Below are 22,753 nucleotides of genomic sequence, written 5' to 3' on the forward strand. Positions count from 1 at the left end.
ACACACACACACACACACACACACACACACACACACACACACACACAGGCCCTAGTTTGACTCCAGAGTCAAAAGCACTGAAGCTGCAGCAAACTCACTTCGCAAGGACTATGTTTAAGGTGATTTCCTGTAGCCCAGGTTTGTGCCACAGGAAGCTACAGTCACCTCTGGAGAAAGACCATCCAGAGCCTCACCTCAGGTTATTTCTTCTTACCCAACATCTGAAATAAAGTGCTTTTCTGTTTCTTTTCTTTCTTTTTTTTTCCTTTGGTTTTGTTTGTTTGTCTGTTTTGCTTTGTTTTAGAAAGTAATAAGATTTGGCTTGACTAAAAACAGAGGGGAAACATCAGAGAAGACACAGAAAAAGCCCGAACGTCAAAGCCATCAATCATGAGCCTCCACGTGAACTGTTCACATAAAGACTAAGGCATCAAGGAGATGGGTGTCAGCATGGATGAGAGTCCTCATGCGGCGGAATACAGCAACTGAACAAGAAGCCAATGGATGAGCTTGACATTCCTTATATAAACAGAGAATCTGCAAACTAGAAGATGAATTGGAAGGAAATATACTAAAAATGAAAGGTCAAAAAGCTAGAATGTAAAAAATCTTCATCATTGACCTAAAATAACTTTTTTTGAGACAGAGTCATACTATGTAACTTTGGCTGGCCCATAATTCTCTATGTAGATCAGGCTACTCTCAAACTCGGAGATCTCCCTGCCTATGCCCCTTCCTGAGTGGTGGGATTGAGGCCTATGCCACCACAACTGGCTAAACAAGTGGTCCTTTTAATGTAAAACATCAGACAACTGAGAAAAGCCTCTAAGCAGAAGATACTTTCAACACGTGCTGTGATCAAAAGGCTTTATAAATAGATTACAATCAAGAAATAAAATCTGGCCGGGCGGTGGTGGCTCACACCTTTAATCCCAGCACTTGGGAGGCAGAGGCAGGCGGATTTCTGAGTTCGAGGCCAGCCTGGTCTACAGAGTGAGTTCCAGGACAGCCAGGGCTACACAGAGAAACCCTGTCTCAAAAAACAAAACAAACAAACAAACAAAAAAAAAAACAGAAAACAAAACAAAAAAAAGAAATAAAATCGGTTTTGAAAAGAGAAACTACCAGGAAAGTAGCTAAATATATATGCAGGGTCTTCACAAGAGTTAAACAGATGTCCAAGGGGCTGGGGCATCTTGTCTGTCATGGGGAAAAGCTGATAAACATGAGATGGTTCTACATGGTCACCAGACTGGCCAAGATGAAGAAGGGACACATGCTCAGTGCTTGCGGGGACAGGAGCACCTTCAGGGCTCACATGCTGCAGGTGGAACTGAAAGCTGAGCTGACACGGTGTGAAGCTTCTGGCAGAAAGTCATCAAGTAGAGCAACTGCTCCAACTCTATGCCCTCACACAAAACCCACGCATTTACCAGAGAGAAGTTTCAAAAGGTACCAAAGTATGTATTTGAGAGAATCCCCAGGAGCATGTTTCTGAAATACCCAAACTGGAACACAAAAAGCTATCAACCACAGAACAGGTATGAAACGATCCCTCCAGTGGAGTTCTGTACGATAAATCAGCAAGACCTATGACTCTCATACTCTAGGAAGAGAGGGGAGGGAGAGGGAGAGAGGGAAAGGGGGAGGGAGGGGGAGGGAGGGAGGGAGAGAGCAGGAAGGGGAGGAGGAGAGGGAGAAGGGGAAGGGAAAGGGAGAGGGAAAGGGGAGAGGGAGGAGAAGGGGAGAGGGAGGAGAAGGGGAGAGGGAACGGGAGGGGGAGGGGATATCAGTGTGTGGTTCACAACATGGTTCAGCAGACACCCCTTGCCAAGCCTAACAGTCTGAGTTCAAACCACAGGATCCCCAGGGGTAAAGGAGAGAACTGACTCCTGTAAGCTTTCCTCTATATGCACGCACACACACAAGCATACACACACACATACAAGTATACACATACACACACATACTTGTATATACATGTAAATAAATAAATGTTTAAATGTTTTAAAAAAGAAATAATTAAGACAAGGCTTTTAAAGTCAGGGTGAACTTCGGGCGAAGAGAATAAAGACTGAAGGGACACATGGGGCTCCAGGCTGCTGCTGCTCTCCTTGATCCAAACACCACTTACACAGGGCACTCATTGCGGCAAGCGCAGCAAACCTAGCACTTGTGTGTGCGTTACATATGTTTGACTTATTTAAATTTTTTTTAAAAAAGCATATATAAAAAAACAAAAACAAATAAACAACAACAACAAAAAAAACACCAAGACAACACGAAACAAAAACCTCCAGTCCAGAAAGATGTCAATCTTTCTGAGCATAGAAAAGTAAGTCATTTAAATATTGATTCAGTTAAAAATGGGCTGGGGAGATGGCTCGGTAGTTAAGTGCACTGGCTGCTCTTCCAGAGGATCCAGGTTCAATTCCCGGCATCCACATGGTGATTCACAACCGTCTGTAACTCCAGTTCCAGGAGAGACACCCTCTTCTGGCCTTTAATATTACTTTCATGAATGTGGTACAGATGTGCATACAGGCAACACCCATACACATAAAATAAAAATAAAGGAAATCTTTAAAAAATGAAAAGAAAGAAAAGAAAAATGTGGCCAGCAAAAAACAGTGGATGGATCTCCAGAATGCCATTCTGAGTGAAGTAGCCCAGTCCCCAAAGGACATGCATGGTATGTATTCACTTATAAGTAGATATTAGCCATAAAGTACAGGATGTCCATGCTACAATCCACAGATGCAAGGAGGCAGGAGCAAGTATGCTTGAGTCTCACTTGGAAGGGGGAATGGAACGGTCATGGGAGGCAGATTGAGGGAGGGAACTGGATGGGAGAGGGGATGGGAGGGGAGTAGGGGGGAGCCCTGAGGCCAGGTGTGGAGAAGGGCAGGGGTGATGGCCAGAGGAGAATGGAAATCTGCAACTGACAGGGAAGGAAGGTGGGGAGGAGCATCTCCAGGAAGAGACAGAGACCTGGGATAGAGGAGGCACCCAAGAATCAATGGGGGCGTCCTCAGCTGTGACTCACAGAATTGAGGTTATAGAGTTTGGGGAGGCTTCCTCCTGTGGCCAGGTAGGACCCCAAGGGGAGCAATAGGGACAGCAACCCACTCACAAAACCTTCAACCTAAAACTTATCCTGTCTACAAGAAATGCAGGGATGGGGGTTGGAGCAGAGACTGAGGGAACAGACAACCAACAGCCAGTCTAACGTGAGACCCATCCTGTGAGCAAGCACCGGTCCCTGACACTATTAATGATACTCTATTAAGTGTGCAGACAGGAGTCTAGCATGGCTGTCCTCTGACAGGCTGCACCCACCAGCTGCCTCAGACAGATACAAACACCCACAACCAAACAGTGGACGGAGCTTGGGGACTCCTATGGAAGAATAGGAGGAAGGATTGCAGGCCCTGAAGGAGATAGGAATCCCACAGGAAAACTAACAGAGTCAACTAACCTGGACCCTTGGGGCTCTCCGAGATAGAATCACCAACCAAAAAACATACACAGGCTGGAGCTAGGCCTCCCTACACAAATGTATCAGATGTGCAGCTTGGTCTTTGTGTGGGTTACAAACAACTGGATCCCAAAAGCCTGTATGTGGGGTATGTTCTAGCTGGGCTGTCTTATCTGGCCTCAGTGGGAAAGGATGTGCCTAGCCTCACAGAGACTTGATGTGCCAGGGTTGGGGGATACCCAGGGACCCCTGCCCACTCAGAGGAGAAGGGGAGAGGAGGATAGGCAACAACTATGGGAGAGGGTGACCAGGAAGGGGGCAGTGAGCAGGATGTAAAGTGAATAAGTAAAAATAAATAAATAAATACACATACAAACAACAACAACAACAAACCTAGGCATGCTTCTTTGGTTGGTGATTCTGTCTCTGAGACCCCCAAGGGTCCAGATGGGACACATTCACAGTGCCAATGCTACAGAGGCAAAGATAAGCAGAAAACAAAACAAAAAACCAAAAACACCAAAGAACTGACTCATTACTTAAATATGTAGCTTTGCAGCAGAGTGTTAAATTGAGAGTTGGATACATTTACCCCCTATGATGCTTTTCAGCCATGATGGAGGTAATCTTTCAAAGTGTGAATAAGATCAATAATCAGGTGAGAAGTTACCAGCTGCTACCTACCATCCATGTATGAATGCAGCGCCGTCAGCATTGTCCCATCCTGGGGCACATAGGCAGAATAAGCCATTTCTTCCAACATGGGTGGAGACAGCCTAGATGAGGGGACAGCTGAGACTGGGGTGGAGGAGGAGTGGTTGGGGCTGACGTGTTTCTTGTGGCGGGCCCTGCAGTTCTGAAACCACACCTGCCGAGGAGAAGAGTGTGCGGTGAGATCACGCGGCAGCTTCTGATCAGTAGCCTGAGTCATCCATCCACAGAACAAGCTCTCCAAATGGCTGCAGATGAGGCTGGGAGGCCCCAAAGCCATGGGGTTGGTTCATCCCCTGCCTCATAGAAACTGGGTATGGTGGTGCATACCTGTAATTCCAGCATCTTCCAGAGAAGGAGGAAGAGGCAGGTAGATAATAAATTCAAGGTCATTTCTGGCTATGCGGAAAGCTAGAAGCTAGTCTGGGATGTACAAGATCCTGCCTCAAAGATTTCTAAGAAGTCCACGGACTGGATAAACATTTTAGCTCAAGTATTATCACAAGTCTTTTTCTCCCAGTTAATAGTCTCTGGTGGTCTCAAGGTTTGTGCTATGTTAAAGAAGCATCTTTTTAAAAACAGTAAAGCCTTGAGCATTCTAGAAACATATCTCTAGCTTTACTATGGGCATTTGGAAAAAGCAGAAAACAGGAAAGGTCTTTTAATCAGAACTTTAAAAGAAAGTGCCGTTGCAGTTGTATTCTTCGACACCTGCTGGACGCATTTCAAATCCTTGTTCACATTATTAAAGTCCCTACTGGGAACTCACAGCTTTCTACAGAATTCTTGATTGAACTATCCCAGTCACATTTTAACCTGCTGAGTTCAAGCTCTCTTAGTGAACACACAGACTATTCCCTTAGAAACACGATAAGGTCAACTCTATTATGAGAACAAACTTGTATTTAAGGAGAATGAACTACAAACACACCCAACTGGTAAGGCCTCACAAAAGGCAAAGTACCAACCACTCTGCTATCCATTCTATTGCAGAAATGAAGCAATTCCAGACTGGTGAGGCCAGATCTGAGCACACAAGGCCTGACTGCCAGACCATATCCAGAAACTAATCTGCATATGAGAGGATGTTCTGTCATGAGAGGCAACTTCAACACACAGAGTTATTCTGTGAAACAAAGCTACCACAGGCTAGGGTGCAGCTCAAATGTGGAATGCTTTCCTGGCATGTGCAAGACCCTGTGTATAATCCAAAACATTCACACACATGCACACATTCATCATACACACACACACACACACACACACACACACACACACCACTAATTTGACCACCATCATTCCAAACAAATTGTGTCACAGGAGAAATGATAAAGAAAAAAGAAATTAGAATAAGCATTTTGGTATCTCAGTGGAAGAACAAATGAAGGAAAGACCATGGGTAGGTGACATCTGTGTCCAGGTCTGGTAAGTAGGAGCTTCGTGGCATGAGAGAAGAGAAAGAAGCTGCAAAAAAATTCTTAAGGGAAAAAAGGTTGACCTGATTTCAAAGACATATGCTATCCCTTGGGACTCAAAAACTGAGTGTTGGCCAGCCATGAATTCAAACCAGGGAGTTATCCCTCTCATGGGGTGTACAGGTGACTAGAAAAAGCATAGGGAATGTTTCCAGCTGCAGACTTAGGTGTACCAAGGTCACATGACACCTGTAATAGCAGAAGTCACCAGCTATCTAACCAAAGATATCTCCAATTCAATGTGCATATATTAAAAGTTCTGATCCGGAGCTGGTGAGGTAGCTCAGCAGCTGAGAGCACTAACTGTTCTTCTGGAGGTCACGAGTTCAAAATCCAGCAACCCTGTGGTGGCTCACAATCATCCATAATGAGATCTGATGCCCTCATATGGGGTGTCTGAAGACAGGTCATAGAGAGTGGGGCCTGTAGTGAGGGGGGCCCTGGAGCGAGCTGGAGAAGGGAAGGGATAAAAATATAATAATAAAAAGCCTAGAAACAAAGAAGAAAGAAACAAAGAAATATGATTGTGTTAAAAAAAAAACGTTCTGATCCAAAAATATAATCCTTAAATGCTAATGCTGGAGCTCAATCTGACTTGCACACGGTGACCTAAATAAACGGCTAGAGATGGCCTAGAAGATGTCTCTCTATGGTCCTTATTCCTTCAGTATGAAGAACCACTCTGGGAAGGTTCCTTTGCCAGATTCACAACAGTCATGAGTCTGAACTTCTTGCCTCTATTCTACCATGAGTATACAGAGTGGGTTTAGAAGGAAACCGTGGAGTTAGGAAACTTCTGCCTGCAGTAGCATCAGCAGCAGAGATGCAGCTTGTCATGACTCCACAGTGGGTTAAGCCAGCCCTTTCTATCCGTTCTGTCACAGGACACCATGCACAGAAGCCTGAAGCCGCTGACCCCTCTCGGACTCCCCTCCTTGTCCTGACCTCCTGATGGTCATATAGCCCTTCGTGCTACACTACTTCTAGATCTTTTAAGCACCCCATGTGGATTGACCCCTTGCTAGTTCTTTTGTAAAAATAAACAGCATACTGAATGTGTGAGCTGTACAGAGGATGGGTGAGCTACCTCCCAAGGGAACCTTGTGGGGGGAGGATATTGCAGTCACCAGAGCAGCAGGAAGCCCTGTCTTTAGAGAAGCTGCTAGCATTGGAGGGGCGGGGCCATAGGGGGAAGGGGGAAGTCCAGGATTACCTGTTCACTTGAAATACTTCCTGCTCCCTGGAGAGTAAGCACCTAAGGGGCAAGTATAGGGCCTCAGGAACAACACACAATGTCCCAAATGGAAAGTGTGACACCCCAGCCTTGGCCAGATTTTTTTTTTCCTGTTAGTTATGTTTAGTGCCTTTGGTTTTTAAAAGGAACTCCACAATTCTTTTAAATCCTGTTTCATGTCCCTGGTCTCTATGCTGTCTCGGCTCAGGCAGTCTCCTCCTCTTTGACACCATCCTTCTTCGGGCCCTCTGTGGTGCTTACCAGCTCTGTGCTGACACACCTGTGACCCTATCCTCCCTCTCAGGTCCCTCCTGCTCCTTGTACACACTCTGTGTTTATAAAAGACCCAATGTCAAGGTATAAGGCTTTTGGGGGAGACCCCTGTTTATCCTTCAGGTGGTGTTTCTCATAGCCATTGGCCCCCACATGAGGGAGCCGTCACACCCACACCGCACAGCTAGCACAGGTAAAGATGACTGTATCTCTTTCCCAACAGCCAACTGAGCTTTGGTTTCTAACTTAGCAACAATCTTTCCTCTGCTTCTCTGTTGCAGTCTCTAGGCCTTGCAGTCTCTAGGCCGTTTCCTTGTCTTGCTAGCAGCCTGTAGCTACTATCATTATGCAGCTAGTTATAGGCCCACGCTGCAGTCAAATCTCCTAAAACTAAGAAGGAACAAATGAACGAGCAAAAGAGTGAGCAGGCAAGCAAATCAACCGACCGTCTCACTGGTTTTCTGGTCACCACAACCAAAACTCCTGGCTACACTTCTTCCCATGTTATATCAATTTGTCCTTTCTTCCCCAATCTCCTATCATGGCTTCCTTCTGCAAAGAGGTGTTTGCAATCCCAATCCCAGAATTCCCATATATGAACTCTACAGTGTGGTATGTTTGGCTGCACCTCATTCCTCTCTAGTTTTGGTCACCTCTTCTCCCTGTATCTTCAGTGATGGAAGCTCACACCCTGTATATGGGGGTGCAGAAAGAGGGGCGGTAGGGAAGGGCAGAGGAGAGGAGAGAAGAGGTTAGAACCAGATTTGTCTTACAACTTCAAATATTTCTCAGCCTAAGAGTCTGAAGCTTCTGTGACTAGAATAAAGATGAACAAAGTATCATCTGATAAACCGTGTCTAGCCCAGGAAAGCCCGTGACAGGCTGTTGTTTAACAGTTTCCTCTGAGATTGAAACACCACATCCCATCCCGTAGGAAGCTCCTTAAGCAGGAAGGCAAATGGCTTCAGAATAACTTCAGGAAGTCACTGAAACTGACCAGATTCACCAGCCCCCACCCTCTCACTGCCAGAGTAAACAATAAAAGCTGAGAGTCACTCTCAGAAAAGCAATGCTGCAAAGATGATTGTAGAGGCCAGAGCAGCTGCCTGGAAGAAGCAGAAACCAGCTGACCCAGCTTCCTGGAAGAGGTTTAGATCACATGAGGCATCTAGAAAGGACATTCTCCAGCCTGCTGAGCAGCCTGCAGGCTGTGCAGTGTGCTCCAGGTTCCCAGCTTTGTGAGCTGTCACCCATGCTGGGGTGGGCTTTGATAATGCAGCTGTCTTTGAGTCAGTTCTGCTCCAAGTTACCCCGAAAAGCCTTACTAGTTCACTAAGTTGGACTTGGTGGCGTCCATACTTTGGTCTGTCATAGGCTTCTTATCTTCTGGAGTTAGTAGACAAGTGTGCTGCATCTCCCAAGGAAATGTTTTGCCATATAAGCATAAAAAAAAAAAAAAACAGACTCAGGTTGGAGAGATGGCTCAGTAGTTAAGAGCATTGACTGTTCTTCCAGAGGTCCTAAGTTCACCAGCAACTATATGGTGGCTCACAACCATCTGTAATGGAATCTGATGCCCTCTTCTGGTGTGTCTGAAGACAGCAGCAGTGTACTCACATATATAAAATAAAAATAAATAAATAAATAAATAAATAAATCTCTTTTTAAAAAATTGACTCAGAGTGGAAGTAGGAGCAGGCATTCTAAAGTCTTGTCACAAAAGAAGAGCATACATACCCAAAGCGTCAGATACAGAATTCTCTGCACCTCTTGATTTACCTATGGGCTTCTCACCTGTATGACACGTCTGCTTAAGCCTGTCCTTTCCGCCAGTTTCTGGAGGGTTTGTGCATCTGGGTTGTTGTCCTGAGCGAACTGTGCTTGCATAACCTGTGGTTGTTTTTAAAGACAGATGTTGGGAGTAAAATAGTTAAAAGCTTGGTCTTTCGCATGTTGACAGTAGAACAGATGAGGCACTCAAAAGGAGGCGTGATGTGTATTTTGGTACCCAAAGATGAAAATGCAGCCAACACGAGTAAAAGAAAGGCGTACTTTGTAAATTTTCATAAACTCTTATTCTAAGATCTTTAAAAATGAATCTACTGGACTGGAAAACTCTGCCCCTCAGTTATGGCCATTAAGAGATGCTACCCTTTCTCCATCCAGTCTCTGAACTCCCAAAACACACAGACTCTGACTCTCCCTCCCTTGGCTTCCCATTTGTGAAATATTCCTGCACTGGATGGAATGCAACAAAATACTCAAATCCCACCACAGATATCTCTAGCCTCCGTAGGTCCAAACAGCCTCAAGGGCTCTCACATAGTTTTTGTTGATTTACGGACAGTACTTTGCTGCAGAGATGGATTACGGCGTACTGCAATGATGTCACTGGTGTGTGTGTGTGTGGGGGGGGTTGCTCCATATGAAGCCACCTCTTGAGATCTTAAAAGGAGATATTTCCTTTAGTCCATGCAACAAGACCTTAGCAGAGTCCAGTGATTCAGAGTGACATTCTGGATTAATATCATTTTGCCAAGTGCTATGACATGTATACATTCATATATGGTGAGGGTAGGGGTCCTGATCTTAAGGTCATAGAAGAAAAATATAGAAATGCCAATAATTATCTCTAATTAAAGGTAACAGAAAGAGGAAAATGAGAACCATGGTCAAGGCCTTTGGATCCTTGGACAAAGGACTCATGGGAATCCAGTAATTTAGAATTTTATTTTGTAAAGTCAATCAGCTGAGGAGAATGAGAGACAAAGATAATTAACAAAGAATAAGGGTATTCAGTAGGCTGTGCTTGTCTGTGAGCACCCACTTCCAAACAGTGTGAACTTATGGGAAGTCAGCTCCTACATTGCTGGCCCTCCCCCTCCCCCAGGCCTTGTGATCTGTGTCTTGGCTATCTCCTGCCAGTGCTGTCTGCCTCTTCACTTGACAGAAGGAGCCCAACAGCTTACTTTGCAAAAGTCCCTCACTCTGGAGCAGTAAAAGCTCCCAGGGGACTAGGGGAAAGCACCCTTTTGCATTATTATCTTCCTTGGGGGGAGGGGGGACCATATCCTCTGCTTGCCTGTGATATAACGTGCACTTCGGAGTTGGTGACAGAGGAAATTTGGCAATATGAGGAAAGTCTCAAGAGCATGGAGAAAAAGTCCAGAAACATTTTGAGGCTGCAAATAACCCTTTAAGACACCCCTGGTTAGGACTCTTCCAGAATCAAGTGTTCCTAGCTTCCCATCTAATACTGTATCGATCGATTTGTTGTAAAAGGAATAAACTTGTTCTTATTTTAAAACATGGGAAAAATGGACTCCACATTGCTTCTTTCTTCCCTTCTTTAATTCTAGGGACTGCTTTTCTATCCAGGTGTGCTTGTGTGGGGGGTGGGGGGTGACTTGGGTGTAACATCCTCTCTAGAAGTAAAAGTTTAATAATAGAACCAACATACATTTATTAAAGATTGTTCATCAAGGGAGAAAATGGAACTTAAGTACAACTCAGCCATTAGGAATTAGAATTACTCTAAGGAAAAGTGGGCATTTGCTAGTCTTTTAGTTAGTACCAGTATTCAGGCAAAGAGAAAGAAAGAAAGAAAGAAAGAAAGAAAGAAAGAAAGAAAGAAAGAAAGAAAGAAAGAAAGAAAGAGAAAGAAAGAAGGAAGGAGGGAAGGAGGGATGGAGGACAGGAGGAAGGAAGGAAAAAAGGAAAAAAGAAAGAAAACAGAAAAGACAAGACCTTTAAATTCTACTTAGCTTTTCCACTTGGCAGATGCTCAATCTACTGCAAACCATTCTCAGTCCTACTGGGAGCTCTTTGGGGATGATCAAGGCAAAGCCCTGTGACATCATCACTTTAATGTAAAGATCCAGAAAAACCAGAAGTATGTGTACCAGCATCTGAACAATGATACCAAAAGTAGATCCGAGTAGGACCCATCCTTGGCATGTTTGATGCCGACATGGCTGGCTTTTGGGAGTGAACCATGGTACAAGCAGGAATTTAAGTGTCCTCCTTATGTCTGAGATACATCTGTATCCCATGTTTGAGATACATCTGTAGCCATAACCTTCTGATTTGGAAACTTTTCTTCCTGTGAGACTCTGAAATGGAATTTTGAGAATTTCTTTAGTTACCCTATGTTAACACTCCTCTGTCCAAAGCAAGGACCACATGGACAGTCTCAGCTCAGTTTTCATGGGTGATTTATTATTATTTTGTTGAAGTCAGTGCTTGAATACATTCAGTTTTCTGAAAATTGTGACAATTTGACAAGGTGATTATCATACTTGTTTATCATATAATCTGGTGAAAGTAAATGACTTGGGCTTTATTTGTTTGCTTTTGTTTTTTTAATCTGTGGCTATTCCGGGCTTTCTTGTTCTTTAGAACAGCTGAGCCTTGCACCTCATTGATTTTGACAGTCTCGGGTGTAGGATCAATGCTACTGAATGCTGAATAGATGAGATCCTGCTTTCACCTTTAGAACTCACTCTGATCAATTTTTTTAGCTTACGGTTCAAGTCACATTCTTATGTAGCAATGTATGGTTTAAGTATTTTGTGAATGTTGCAAGTTGTTATTGTAAGCCTGTCTGCAAAATTCAGGATTTCTCTTCTCGGTATTGCTGGGTTCTGGTGAAGCACATGGTCTCCTGGGAGGCAAAACCACATGAAAAGCACAGAGGTTGGGCAAGTCTGTCCGAGCCTTTTCTCTGCTATTCCCTTGAGTGGCTGATTGCCTTGTGGGTCCTTCCTGTGCCCTTGGAGAGGCTGACTAAACTGAAGACTTGTTGGAATGGGTGAGGAGTCGAAGATGATATGGACAGGATTTGGCCTGCATAAACCTCCACAAATAATCACTGATTTTTTTCCCTGTAATTATCTTCCCACAGGACATTGTATAGGTACCTGCCATGACTTCAAACTCCCATAGTTATATTTTTAATAAGGAATTTTCACTTCCAAATTAGAAAGCCTGTAATTGTCAAAGTCATGGCCAAGACTCTGAGGAACTTTCAATACAATAGTCTATTAGCCATTATGTCTAACCCAGCCCACCTGTTCAGGCTGAGTCTCCTTGCAAAGCTTGGATACGAATTCACTTCAAATCCAGGATGTGTGTGATTTTTCTCCAACACTCCAGCATCAGAGCAACAAGGTTCAAGTGAAACCAAATCTCTCAATTCTCTTATTTTTTACGTATTACTCATTGGTCAAAGACTTAATGCCTAATCAATAAAAGAAACTGCGTTCTTAGAGGTTTTTTTGAATCTGGTCCACTGCTAGATTCTCTCAGAACACTGGTCACACCAAGTTTACCCCTCTAATCATTCCTTAAATAACACCCCTGAAACATTTTTACTGCAGAGGTCTTAAATGCTGGCCAGTCTCTGACTGCTAGAAGTGGTTTTTCTTTTATTTGTTACCAAGACACGATTCCCTTCAATCCCGAGCCGAAGTTGCTGCTAAATATACAGTGTACTTGGCAGCCCCTGGAAGAGGTGCAGTAAATTATTTATCTTAACATAAAAACAAATACCTCAGCCACACTGATCTTCTAGAGAATGTGATCTGGAAAAAAAACTGTCAGAAAGACTCATCATATGTATATTTAAATCCAAAGCAAGGGCTATATTTCTTGACAGTTTTTACAAACGAGCCACTGCTCATACCCAGGAGAGCTATGATAAGGCAGTTCCTCTATTTTCAAGGGCAGAGTCAACCTCTGGACTGACAACAGAATTGCTGCCTCAATCCCTTTGAGATTGGCATCAAGCGTAGATTCCTGTCTGTGCTGGGCAGAGTCTGTTCTTCCCTAATGCACAAAATTCGTGCAATTTTATACATTAAACAACATGTCATATATTACAACACGTTGGAGCCCCACAGTCCTGAGTGCTGCCTCTTTCAGCTGAGTCTCCACACAGTTGTCTTCTGTTGTTGCTACATGTAACAAAAACGTCTGCCTTAGACTGATGCTCGTGGAAGTGAAAACAGACCAACTTTGTACCCCAATTTGATGTTGATCTTAAAAGACCTAAAGGACACCAAACTATTGACTAGATTGCACGCCATGACCTTTTGAAGCTGTAAATATATATTAACACTCTCATGGAGTCAGAGCTTTTCAAAAAGTATAGTACAACCTTTTAGAAAACAATATTCTCAGGCAGCATGAAGGTTGCTTTTTAATTTTTCTTTAGGTTTGTTTTCTTTTGTGAGGAATGGGCTTCAAAAATCACAAATGCATTGCCATGTCTACCTGGAGCTGATCGGCTGTGAAGCTGGTCCGAGCTCTTTTGGCTGGCTTTGGATGATTGACGTCTTGTTCTGTGAGAAGGGCTCCTTCCACACTAATCCCATTACCTGCATTTTGAAAACAAACCATCCAGTTGGTAACTCAGATGGGTCTACACTTCTGTACCACCAGTTTCCTCACATACCTTGGCTTTTTGTAATGTATCATGCATCTTCTAAATTGGTAAAAAAAAATAATTTTTTTTCCACTTGTTGCAAACAGACTGTAAGAGACGGTATTTATAGCCTTTGTGCACTCTTTCTAAAAATGCAGTAAGTTAAAAGTATATATCTAAGGTCCATCTTAGGAAGGCACATGCACAGAAAATAAAGGCTGAACCCAAACTCCAGGCTGCTGCCTCAGACTGTAGTGTGAAACTAGCATAGCGGCCTGCCTCACTTTGGCTACAAATCAACAGCTGGAGTCCTTTACTGGCAACAATGTTAACTTTGCAACCATTGTTCCTTGTATAAAATAATGCATTAGAATAGCCCTGAGGTGAACTCAGCTTTCTCTCCTAGCTCACCATCCTGAAAGACTGAACTCGCGCTCCTCACTCACCGTTCTCCACTTCTCTCTTTAGATTGTCCAGCATGCAGTCAAAGTGCACTCTACAGAGGACCTTCTCCTCCACCAAAGCGAACTCCTCTCCCGTGGACAGTTGCCTCTTGCAAGAAAAGCAGGCAAAGCAGGCCAGGTGATACACGTTGCCCTTGGCTCTGCGGACCCAGTCAGTAGAGTGGATGTGCCTCCCACAGCGGGAGCAGCGTGTCCCATACCGTCTGTACACAGGAAGGAGGCATGGTGAGGTATCTCTCAGGCTGACCTCAAACTAACACATCATCATGCTCTATTGGGACTGTGTAAGTAGTTAAGTATTTTGAAAGTGAAACAGAAATTAATTCTTCTTAATGTCAATACAGGAAGCAGTTGAGACATAGTCCCAATTCAAATATTTCTTAAAATACAAAACTTCAAAAGTTTTCTTTTCAGATTTTCTTTTAAAATATGTGAAATGGTAGTTTCAACAGCCCTTTTAATGTGTCAACTATTAAGGCATGTATAGGTTTTCTACAGATTCCAGGTCCACATGCACATTCACACATAACATACTCCAGGTTGAAACTTCGTAGGGTAAAAATATGCTAACCCAACATAGAAGCACTGACCAACTAAAACCCAGTTGAGGGGATGGGACTAGGTCATGGTCGGGTGTGTACTTAATAATGCACACTGGGTTTAGTCCCCAGTGACAGAAACAAAACAAACAGAAAACCAAGCTGAGATGACTGGGGATAGCAAGTACTGTTAACATATTTAAATAGGAAATGATCAGAGAATGTACAGAAGCTGTATCCCTCACCCTCTGGGGTGAGGAGGAAAAATTCAGAGGATTTCCAGCCACGACAAATGGCCACTTTGCCTGCCACAGAACTGAGGAAATGGTGTCTAAAACCTCCAGAAACATTTGTAAGCATTCTTAGCAAGATAACCAGAGCAGAAGGGAATTTTTCTGCTCCCAGTGTTAGTGACAGCAGATACCCTGTTCTGTCTCTCACCTCAGTCACTGGTGGACAAGGTTAACACATCTGCCTATGTCTACCCAGGAACCATTTTCAAAAGTGTTGCCAATTTAATTGGAGCATTGAATTCTAAAAATGAACTTCAGAACATATACCAAAAAAAAAATCCTAAAGATTTCTAATGAAAAGGATTTTTAATGAATCTTTAAAAGAAAATACAAAATTTCAAAGGGTGTTTATTTAACATAACAATGTAAAATCAACACACTCTGTAAGTTGAAGGGGATCCAATTGTTACTAATACTAAAGAAATGGAGTGAACTCTGGCGAGGACTGTGCATTTTTGGTAATTTTAAAACCCACTTGATTTTATAAGATAGACTGAGCATTACGAAACTGTGCTCTAACCTGCAAACAATCATATTCAGCATAAATCGCTGAACTCTGATAGAACTTTTTGAAACCTCAGTGACGTCGTAATTAGTGGACTGTCTAGCAAAGTTCTGCTAGACAGAGTTTTACAATGAACTTTTTCTCATTTAGGAATGCAGGTAAAGAAGAGATATGACCACATTTAAAGCAACGCTTATGGTCACGTTTAGACAAATCTTCACAAAGGACATCCTGAGAAACACCTAACAGCCACAGGGAGATCACCTTGAGAATTGCCACATTTAATATCTTGTGCAAAGATAGATAGTTTCATAAGCCAAAGGCGAAGAACAGACCACAAAAGAAAGGCATGACCTCTGGCAGAGTAATTCAGTTTGTTGTATTTACGACAGTCGAATAGTTTGTTCTTCAAATGATGGTATAACTGATTATAGCCTGGCACTTTAGAGGTGTGTTACCAGGGGTCATTTCACACAGGATGATTTTATTCCATGTCACCGCTGACTTTAAACAAGAGGCATGCTGCCACTCAGCATCGCTTCCTTTACTGCATATCCCAAGAGTCTCTGTTTTGAATACCCCAAACTTTCATCCTCTAGTTTGGGAAAACAATCCAATATGAAGTTTTATTTAGCTAATTCCTAAAGGAAGCGAACTAATACGAATTTAGTTTTAATACAAATTATACCCCCTCCCCAAAAATTAAGAGATTGATCATGATGCTTAAACCTCTAATCTCAGCACCTGAGAGGGCCGACACAGGAGGATTGCGAGTTGAAAGCCAACCTAGGCTACATAGCAAGATCTGACCTAAAAAGAAATATTTTGAAATATATCTAATAACTGCCTCTGAGTAATCAAACTGTATGCAAAAGGCCCTGTTACAAAAGTCTTTTAAAATACCGTCTTGGGGTATTTATTAAAACGAGAACTTGGCAGTGTACCTGAAGTAATCGAGTTTACAAAAAATGTCTTTGTCCTTAATGTAACAGCTCGTGTGCCTTCCCAGGGATGTTCTGCAGACACTGCAGGAGAGACAGCGGACATGCCAGCATAAGTCATTCACCTGCAAGGGGGAAAGTGGGGGTGAGCAGCCAGTCCACACCACCTTCTGAGCGAGCCCCAGCCACTGACTGTGTGGAGGAGGCAAGCAAAGAGGCAGCCCTGGCACACCACAAAACACACTCTGGATGCTTCCACCCAAACAGCACCCTTGACATGAGCATGCATCCAGCTGTGGCCTCTTCTAGACTCCATCGAGAACCCAGACTCCTCTAGACCACAGCTCAAGCTTGTTTTTGTTTTATTCTTTTGAAGGATTTGGGTTTTCTTTCATATTCATTTTTTCTCTCCCTCTCTGAGAAAACATCGAGAGAAAACATTTATTCTAGAGTCATATATACGAGTTTTGCTTTTGTCCTTACTCAAATCCTTTCTATAACCTGGCAGTTACGCAAGTGGAGACAAACCTTTTGACCTACAGTTTGGGCAAACAGCTATGAACAGTGTACCCCTCAGTAAGAACAACAAAGACGGAGAATAGATTTGTAAAACACTCGCCCTAATAGAGAAAGTAGGCAATACACTTATTTCCCTTACACATCAGAAATCCTAAGATAGAGTTCAAGGATGCTGTGCCTCCCCACCTCCTCTGATACACACAGCTACAGAGAACAAAGTGCCCAGGTGGAGGATGTTGGTAACCAAAGGAATGATAGAGCCTCTGGAGAAAGGACGATACCAGATTATAGGTGGTTTTAAATGCACCCAGAAAATATGTTCATTTGTACTTCAAGATGTGAGACAGGGTGGTATTTAATACAGCAAGGCACTCTAGACTTTGACATAGGAACAAAACAAATGACCACTGAGGTTAACTGAAGTTGGTGCTGCCCCCCTAAACATTGCAATTCAGTCCCCCAAATGGAGATAGATGTGTGTCCAGATGTGCTGGCCTACAGTGAGGCGACTGAACTGTGTTGATCAGCAGACAGGGGCTAACTAGGTTCGTGTTTTCACACTAGCAGTCAGAGTATTTTACTGACAGGAGGAAGATACAAAAGATACTCTGAAGGAAACAATGGGTTTCTAGGCTTGTCCCAAAGTAATGTTTAATTTCTGATGAAAATTTAAGTTTGAGTCTTTCTTAAAAAGAAGTATCTATCTGCTCTATAAAAATAGTTAATTGGATTAAAATAGAATAAAAAGACATTAACCAAACAGAATACTTCCTGGAAGCAGAGATGTACTTTCCTTACGTTTTCCTCTAAGTTGTATCCAGTTAATATAGAAAGTCCGAGCGTCTTGAGGTTCCACCACTTGAGGCCTTATATCAATCACACAGGGATGTTGTTTTGTTTTCTAAAGCAAGGCTTTAAAACAGAGGCTAGGGCCTTTCTCTAACTCTACAAAAGCCAGACTTCATGCCTGGTGTGACACCTTTCTTCAAAGTTTCTTTTGAAAAAGAGAAGAGAGCTTCTTAACATTCCAGGGAGTAAGGAAGGTGAAGGAAGGAGACTCTGGAAAGGTTCTGGAAACCTTCTCTGAACTAGCATTAATCCAATATGGCTCCACACCAGGCTAGGTTAGGACAGGATTGTAAAGGGGCAACAGTCACAGCTGCCTCTGTTGTCTGACACTGTGTAACCTGTCCCACAGGCTGGTGGTTTTCATTGCCTCAAAAGCTACGTCTATACTGGATCAAATATTTGCTACCAGTGAGAAGTTTAGATTCAAACTTAGAGTGAGGAGTCAGCAGGTCAACTTGGGGTAGGCATGCGAGAATTCAGAGTGTCTAAACGATCCTATGGCATTAAATTTTAGTTAACTTAAAAATCCTAGCAGAATATGATTGTATGTAGAAAACTTTCCTAGGTAGACTCCTGTCCAATTACAAAAGAAAACTTCAAAGAACCACTTAGACGTACAATCTTTATATAACACAAAGACAAGCGTGAGCAATGAATAAAATTATACAAGGTCAATGCTAGTGTCTGTGGCAGAATTCAGATGATACATTTTACTGGGTAACTGTTTTCTACATCTTTGCTGTGAAATGTTAGTTTTCTTAAGTCGGGTTCAGAAGCAGTGCTCCAGATTCTGGTAGTCACTGAGAACCTTGTTCAAAGCAAGAAGTTAAATTTGACTCAGTGGATGGTTTTGTGGGTGGTTTTCTATACAGCAAAATGGGAAATGGGATTTTAAGAATGCAGATTTAAAGAGAAAAGCAGGGTTAATTTGCCAGTTTCAAGAATCAAATAAAAACATTAGAAAAAATGTTTTCACTCAAGCCTCTTTTAGTGCTTTATCTGGGCTCCAGGAAGTAATATTCCCATTCCACCCAGAAAGCAACTTTTGAATGTTGACATTAAGTTAAAGAAACCCACTAATTCACGTTTTGATCTTTTATTCTCTGTAATTAATCCTTCTGAAAACCGAAGCTTGGGGAGGGGAGGACAGAAAGTGAACTGGTTTGCAACTAATTTGGTATATTGGAAAGCATTGTTTTACATAGTGGTTTTTAAAAGCTATTGAAGTTGGAAATCCAATGTGTTCAGATTATGACACAGGGGACCAAGATCCTGCCTGACATGACACGGGTAACTGCAGCCTGCCAGAATCTCAACTCCAAAACCCCCCACCCCCACGTGAAATATTTTAAGAGAAAGTTAAACCAAATTAAGACAGTCAACTCTGAAACCACCCAGTGAAACACTTCAGCTGAGGGTTTTAGATGCGCACCTAACTTTACAGCTAGATTCACCCCCTCGTCCCCCAAAGCCCTGGCAGGACATAACACCACTGTGCTTAGAAAGATCTGGGAGGTACCAAAATGGCCTCTAAAGCTTTAATATAAACTTTTGCTTTGGGAAGGTTCCAGGTACCGGTAAATAAACCTATGATCGCGATGACGGTAACAGTCCAAAACTGAAGATCTTTAAAGGCACTTTACAGTGTTTTTAGTTACAGAAGAAGCCGCTGCGGGTGTGTGTGGGGGGGGGAATGACACACGGACCTGGGACTAGTCTATCTAGATAACAGCATGGGTATATTGGAGAGGAGGGACCAGTTTGCAGAGTGCGGGATTTTTAAGTCAGTAAAAATCTAGGCTTGGAAAAACAAACCAGAGCCTAGGCATCTGGTGGCTGTTTCAGAATGGAAACAAGCTTCCTCAAGCTCTTCTTTTGCTGCTTGTGACCGAGTCCTTCGCACAGTCCAGGGGTACCTTCATTTACGCAGCGACCCTGTCCCTAAACTGTTTCACGACAAGGAAAAAAAAATCCTACGATTCCCTATCACACTTCTCGCTGTGGGCCTTAGAGAGGTAGGCTAATCTGCTAAGAGGGTCTAGAGAGCCTCGGTTGACACAAAGTGTGCCACTTCCCCCCTAACCCCGACCCTTACACTGACTCCGTCCGGGCTCGCCTGGCCCCCCATCCTACCTTGAGGAGGTATTTGTCCACAATCTCCAGGCCGCAGCTGCTGCACACACACTTGCCTTGCGGGCACACGGAGCCCGAGGCCATGGACTGGGGCGAGGACGACGGGGAAAGCGGGGCCGAGGAGGAGCAGGAGTCCTCGTCCCCGGCTCCCTCGGGATTCACCTGCAGGAACAGCCGAGCACTGGCCTTTCACGTCCCACCTGCCCACGGGGGCACCCCAAGGACTGTCCTCCGTCCCCAGCCTTCCCCATCCGCGCTGCGGGATTCCCAGACCTGCAGGACCCCTGGAGCCCGCGGCCCCGCGCCCCGCCCCGCCCAGGGAGCTAGGGGTCCCCACTCGGGTCGCCGCCCCACTCACCAGTCCTTCTTCCCCAGCGCCTTTGCGGGTCCTCCCGGGCGCCAGGGCTGCAGGCCGCCCGCACTCCTCCGACATGAGCCCGGGGCACTGCGCCGCGAGAGCGGGAAGGCAGGGAGACGCGGGTCAGGAGCCCGCGGCGAGCACGCGGCGCCCCGCAGTCTCGGCCCCACCGCCCTCTTGAAGGGCGAGCACGAGGGCGGCGCGTGCACCCGCGGGCACCTGAGCCCGGGCGCAGCTGGCCGGCCAGCGCGCAGCCTCCCTGGGCCGCCGCCGCCAGCGGGCGACTCGAGGACTGCGCGGCCACGGCTCCGGGCTCGAGCCCTGCGCTCACCCCGGCGCGCCGGCCCCCGCCCCCCACCGGGGGGACCCAGCTAATAACCGGCCTCAGTGCACAAAGCGATTGCTTTCTAGATGTCAATCACCCGGGAGCGGGGAACACCCGGCTAAAGGGGGCACGGGGCGGGGGGGGGGGAGGTGGAGTGGGGGAGAAGAAAAGATGACTGAGGAGGGGGTGGGGAGAGAAACTTGATTTCTTTAATAACCTCAATTAAAAGAGCAAGACACACATATATTTTTTTAAAGGGGGGGCTTTTTGAATAGGATAGCCCGAAAGGTGAAGAGGTTTAATCGGATACTTGAAAGCTAATTACAGTGGGATTTAAGAAGCCTGGTGTTTGTTCCGACAATTTGAATGAAAATGCTTCAGATTAAACGGAGCCAGCAGCTCTTTGGTAAACTTGAAGCAATTAGAACTGTAAGCGATTTACACTGGTTTCTTTAAGGTGTGAATTGCCACTTAGTGCTCAGTAAGTCAACATTTTAGCTACTAAAGGATTATTTTTAACCAGTGCAAAAACGGGCCGAATAATGGAAATATCCAGCTGAATTTAATTTGTTCCATTAAAAAAAAAAAAAACACCCTCACCCAATGCGGGTCAGAATGTTTTAGAGCACACGGACGCTTCGCTCAAGTGTTCCCAAACCCTGGCTGCACTTTCAGTTTTGTTCTCTAAACGAATGCAATCTCTCTGAGAAGTCTAGTTTAGGACTAGTGGGTCCGCGGATTCCAGCAGCTTACACCCCTCGCGTTTCGGTCCCTTTGTCTCCTTTTCCTCTGTCTTTTGAAAGCCCCAGGTGAGCCAGCGGCCGCACGCCTGGGTATCCCCAGCTCCGTTGCTCCCGGGCCGCGTCCTCACAGACACAAAGCATTCGGGAAGAAATTCTACCCGCCACCTTCAGGCAAACGCGAAACCAGCACTATGCCGCCTGCGTATCCTACCGATACTCCCACCCCCTGTTCCTCAACAGTCTAGGAACCGGGTTCCACCATATAATGCGAGCACCCACGGGTCTTGCCTCAGAAGCTAGGTGACAGCTTGCCAGGTTCCCTCGTTAGGCTCGCCTCGTGCTTCGAAGTTTGTCCCTTTGGTATTTCCAACGAAATTGTTCTTCTGGACCTTTCTAAGAGCGGGTGGGCTCTGGAGGACCCAAGTCCTCAGGTCTGTCTCCACTGGTTCTCAAGCTCCATACGCGCCTTATCCGTAGCAAGAGCCAGCGTTCAGCGGAGCGCAGCCATTGGTATCTGGTTGCACGCGACAAACCCCTAGACCCCCAACCCCTGCCCTAGACTGCCGTGAACAGCAGATCATATAGAAGAAAAGCAGGACTCATATTGCCCCGTGAGCGTCTTAGGCTCCAGGTTTCGTCTCCCAAATTAAAGTGTCCATGCTTCAGGTTAAGTGAGTCCGTGGGGAGGGGACACAGTGATTGCTACCTAACGCTACTACGTAAAAAAAAAAAAAAAAAAAACAACTTGTCAGGTCTGGAGACGAGGCAGTGACAGGTAGTTTCCCAACCTGATTTAGGAGCCAGACAACTCTCTTTTCTCAAGGAAACGCCTATTCAACGGATCCCGCCCGGCATAGGCTCGCTCACCTTCTCACGGGGAACCGCCAGCTCCGGCACGTCCTTTCCCTCCAGTTTACACACAAACATCTGATCGCTCTTCCAATACATGGCCCCGCAGCAGGCTCTGCTCGTCACATACCAGCTCCAGAGGGTCAGAGGCTGTGGGTGTCCGTAGTGTCCCCTCCTCCGCCCCCAAACGCCAAGAAAAGCTAACAAGCAAGACAACGATCAATGATGCCACCAGTGCGTCTCGGTCCAAAGAGGCCACAGTGACCGGAGCCACTCTCTGACCCACTGTTCTTAAGATTCCTCTCTCAGCTACACTGAGGCCTGTCCCTCCAGGAAAAGAGGGAAAGTTGTGTTTTCCAGAGGGTGGAACCTCGCAGAGAGGAGGGGGTGTGGGGGAAAGTCTTTTCCTGGAGGGACAGCCTCACCTCCTTATGAAAAACCCGCCTTCTCTACATGTTAAGATCTTTATCTGCTCCAGACAACTTATTCTGAGTTTACTGTTAAAGGTGGGGGAATGCCCCCCATTAACTTGACTTTTTTTTTTTTTAAAGAATATGCTTTTTGCGTCTGATTTGTCTTTAAATTCTCGCTCCCCAGCCAAAACCTAAACAAAGATTCCGGTTACATCTCTTTCGGCGGG

The 22,753-nt window shown here is 44.8% G+C and overlaps 1 protein-coding gene across 3 annotated transcripts in view; it reads right to left on the bottom strand.

Annotated features, from left to right (window-relative positions):
• Lhx8 (LIM homeobox 8) overlaps window positions 1-22,436 on the bottom strand; it is a 24,061-nt gene extending 1,625 nt beyond the window's left edge. Inside the window, exons 1-8 of one of the 3 annotated variants that reach the window (XM_028754321.1) lie at window positions 22,132-22,436; window positions 20,197-20,283; window positions 19,839-20,000; window positions 16,341-16,462; window positions 14,042-14,262; window positions 13,445-13,548; window positions 8,966-9,061; window positions 4,163-4,346 (exon numbers count right to left, since the gene is read on the bottom strand). In XM_028754321.1, the coding sequence (XP_028610154.1) occupies window positions 4,163-4,346; window positions 8,966-9,061; window positions 13,445-13,548; window positions 14,042-14,262; window positions 16,341-16,462; window positions 19,839-20,000; window positions 20,197-20,283; window positions 22,132-22,212 (1,057 nt within the window). In that variant the 5' untranslated portion in view covers window positions 22,213-22,436. Of the gene's footprint in view, window positions 1-1,341; window positions 1,346-4,158; window positions 4,347-8,965; window positions 9,062-13,444; window positions 13,549-14,041; window positions 14,263-16,340; window positions 16,463-19,838; window positions 20,001-20,196; window positions 20,284-22,131 lie in introns of those variants that run through there. The other 2 variants (XM_028754322.1, XM_028754323.1) reach the window with 2 other exon arrangements.
• Between the last annotated feature and the right edge of the window lie 317 nt (window positions 22,437-22,753).

The sequence above is a fragment of the Grammomys surdaster genome, unplaced genomic scaffold (assembly GCF_004785775.1).
Source record: "Grammomys surdaster isolate TR1022 unplaced genomic scaffold, NIH_TR_1.0 125996, whole genome shotgun sequence".
Lineage (NCBI taxonomy): Eukaryota > Metazoa > Chordata > Mammalia > Rodentia > Muridae > Grammomys > Grammomys surdaster.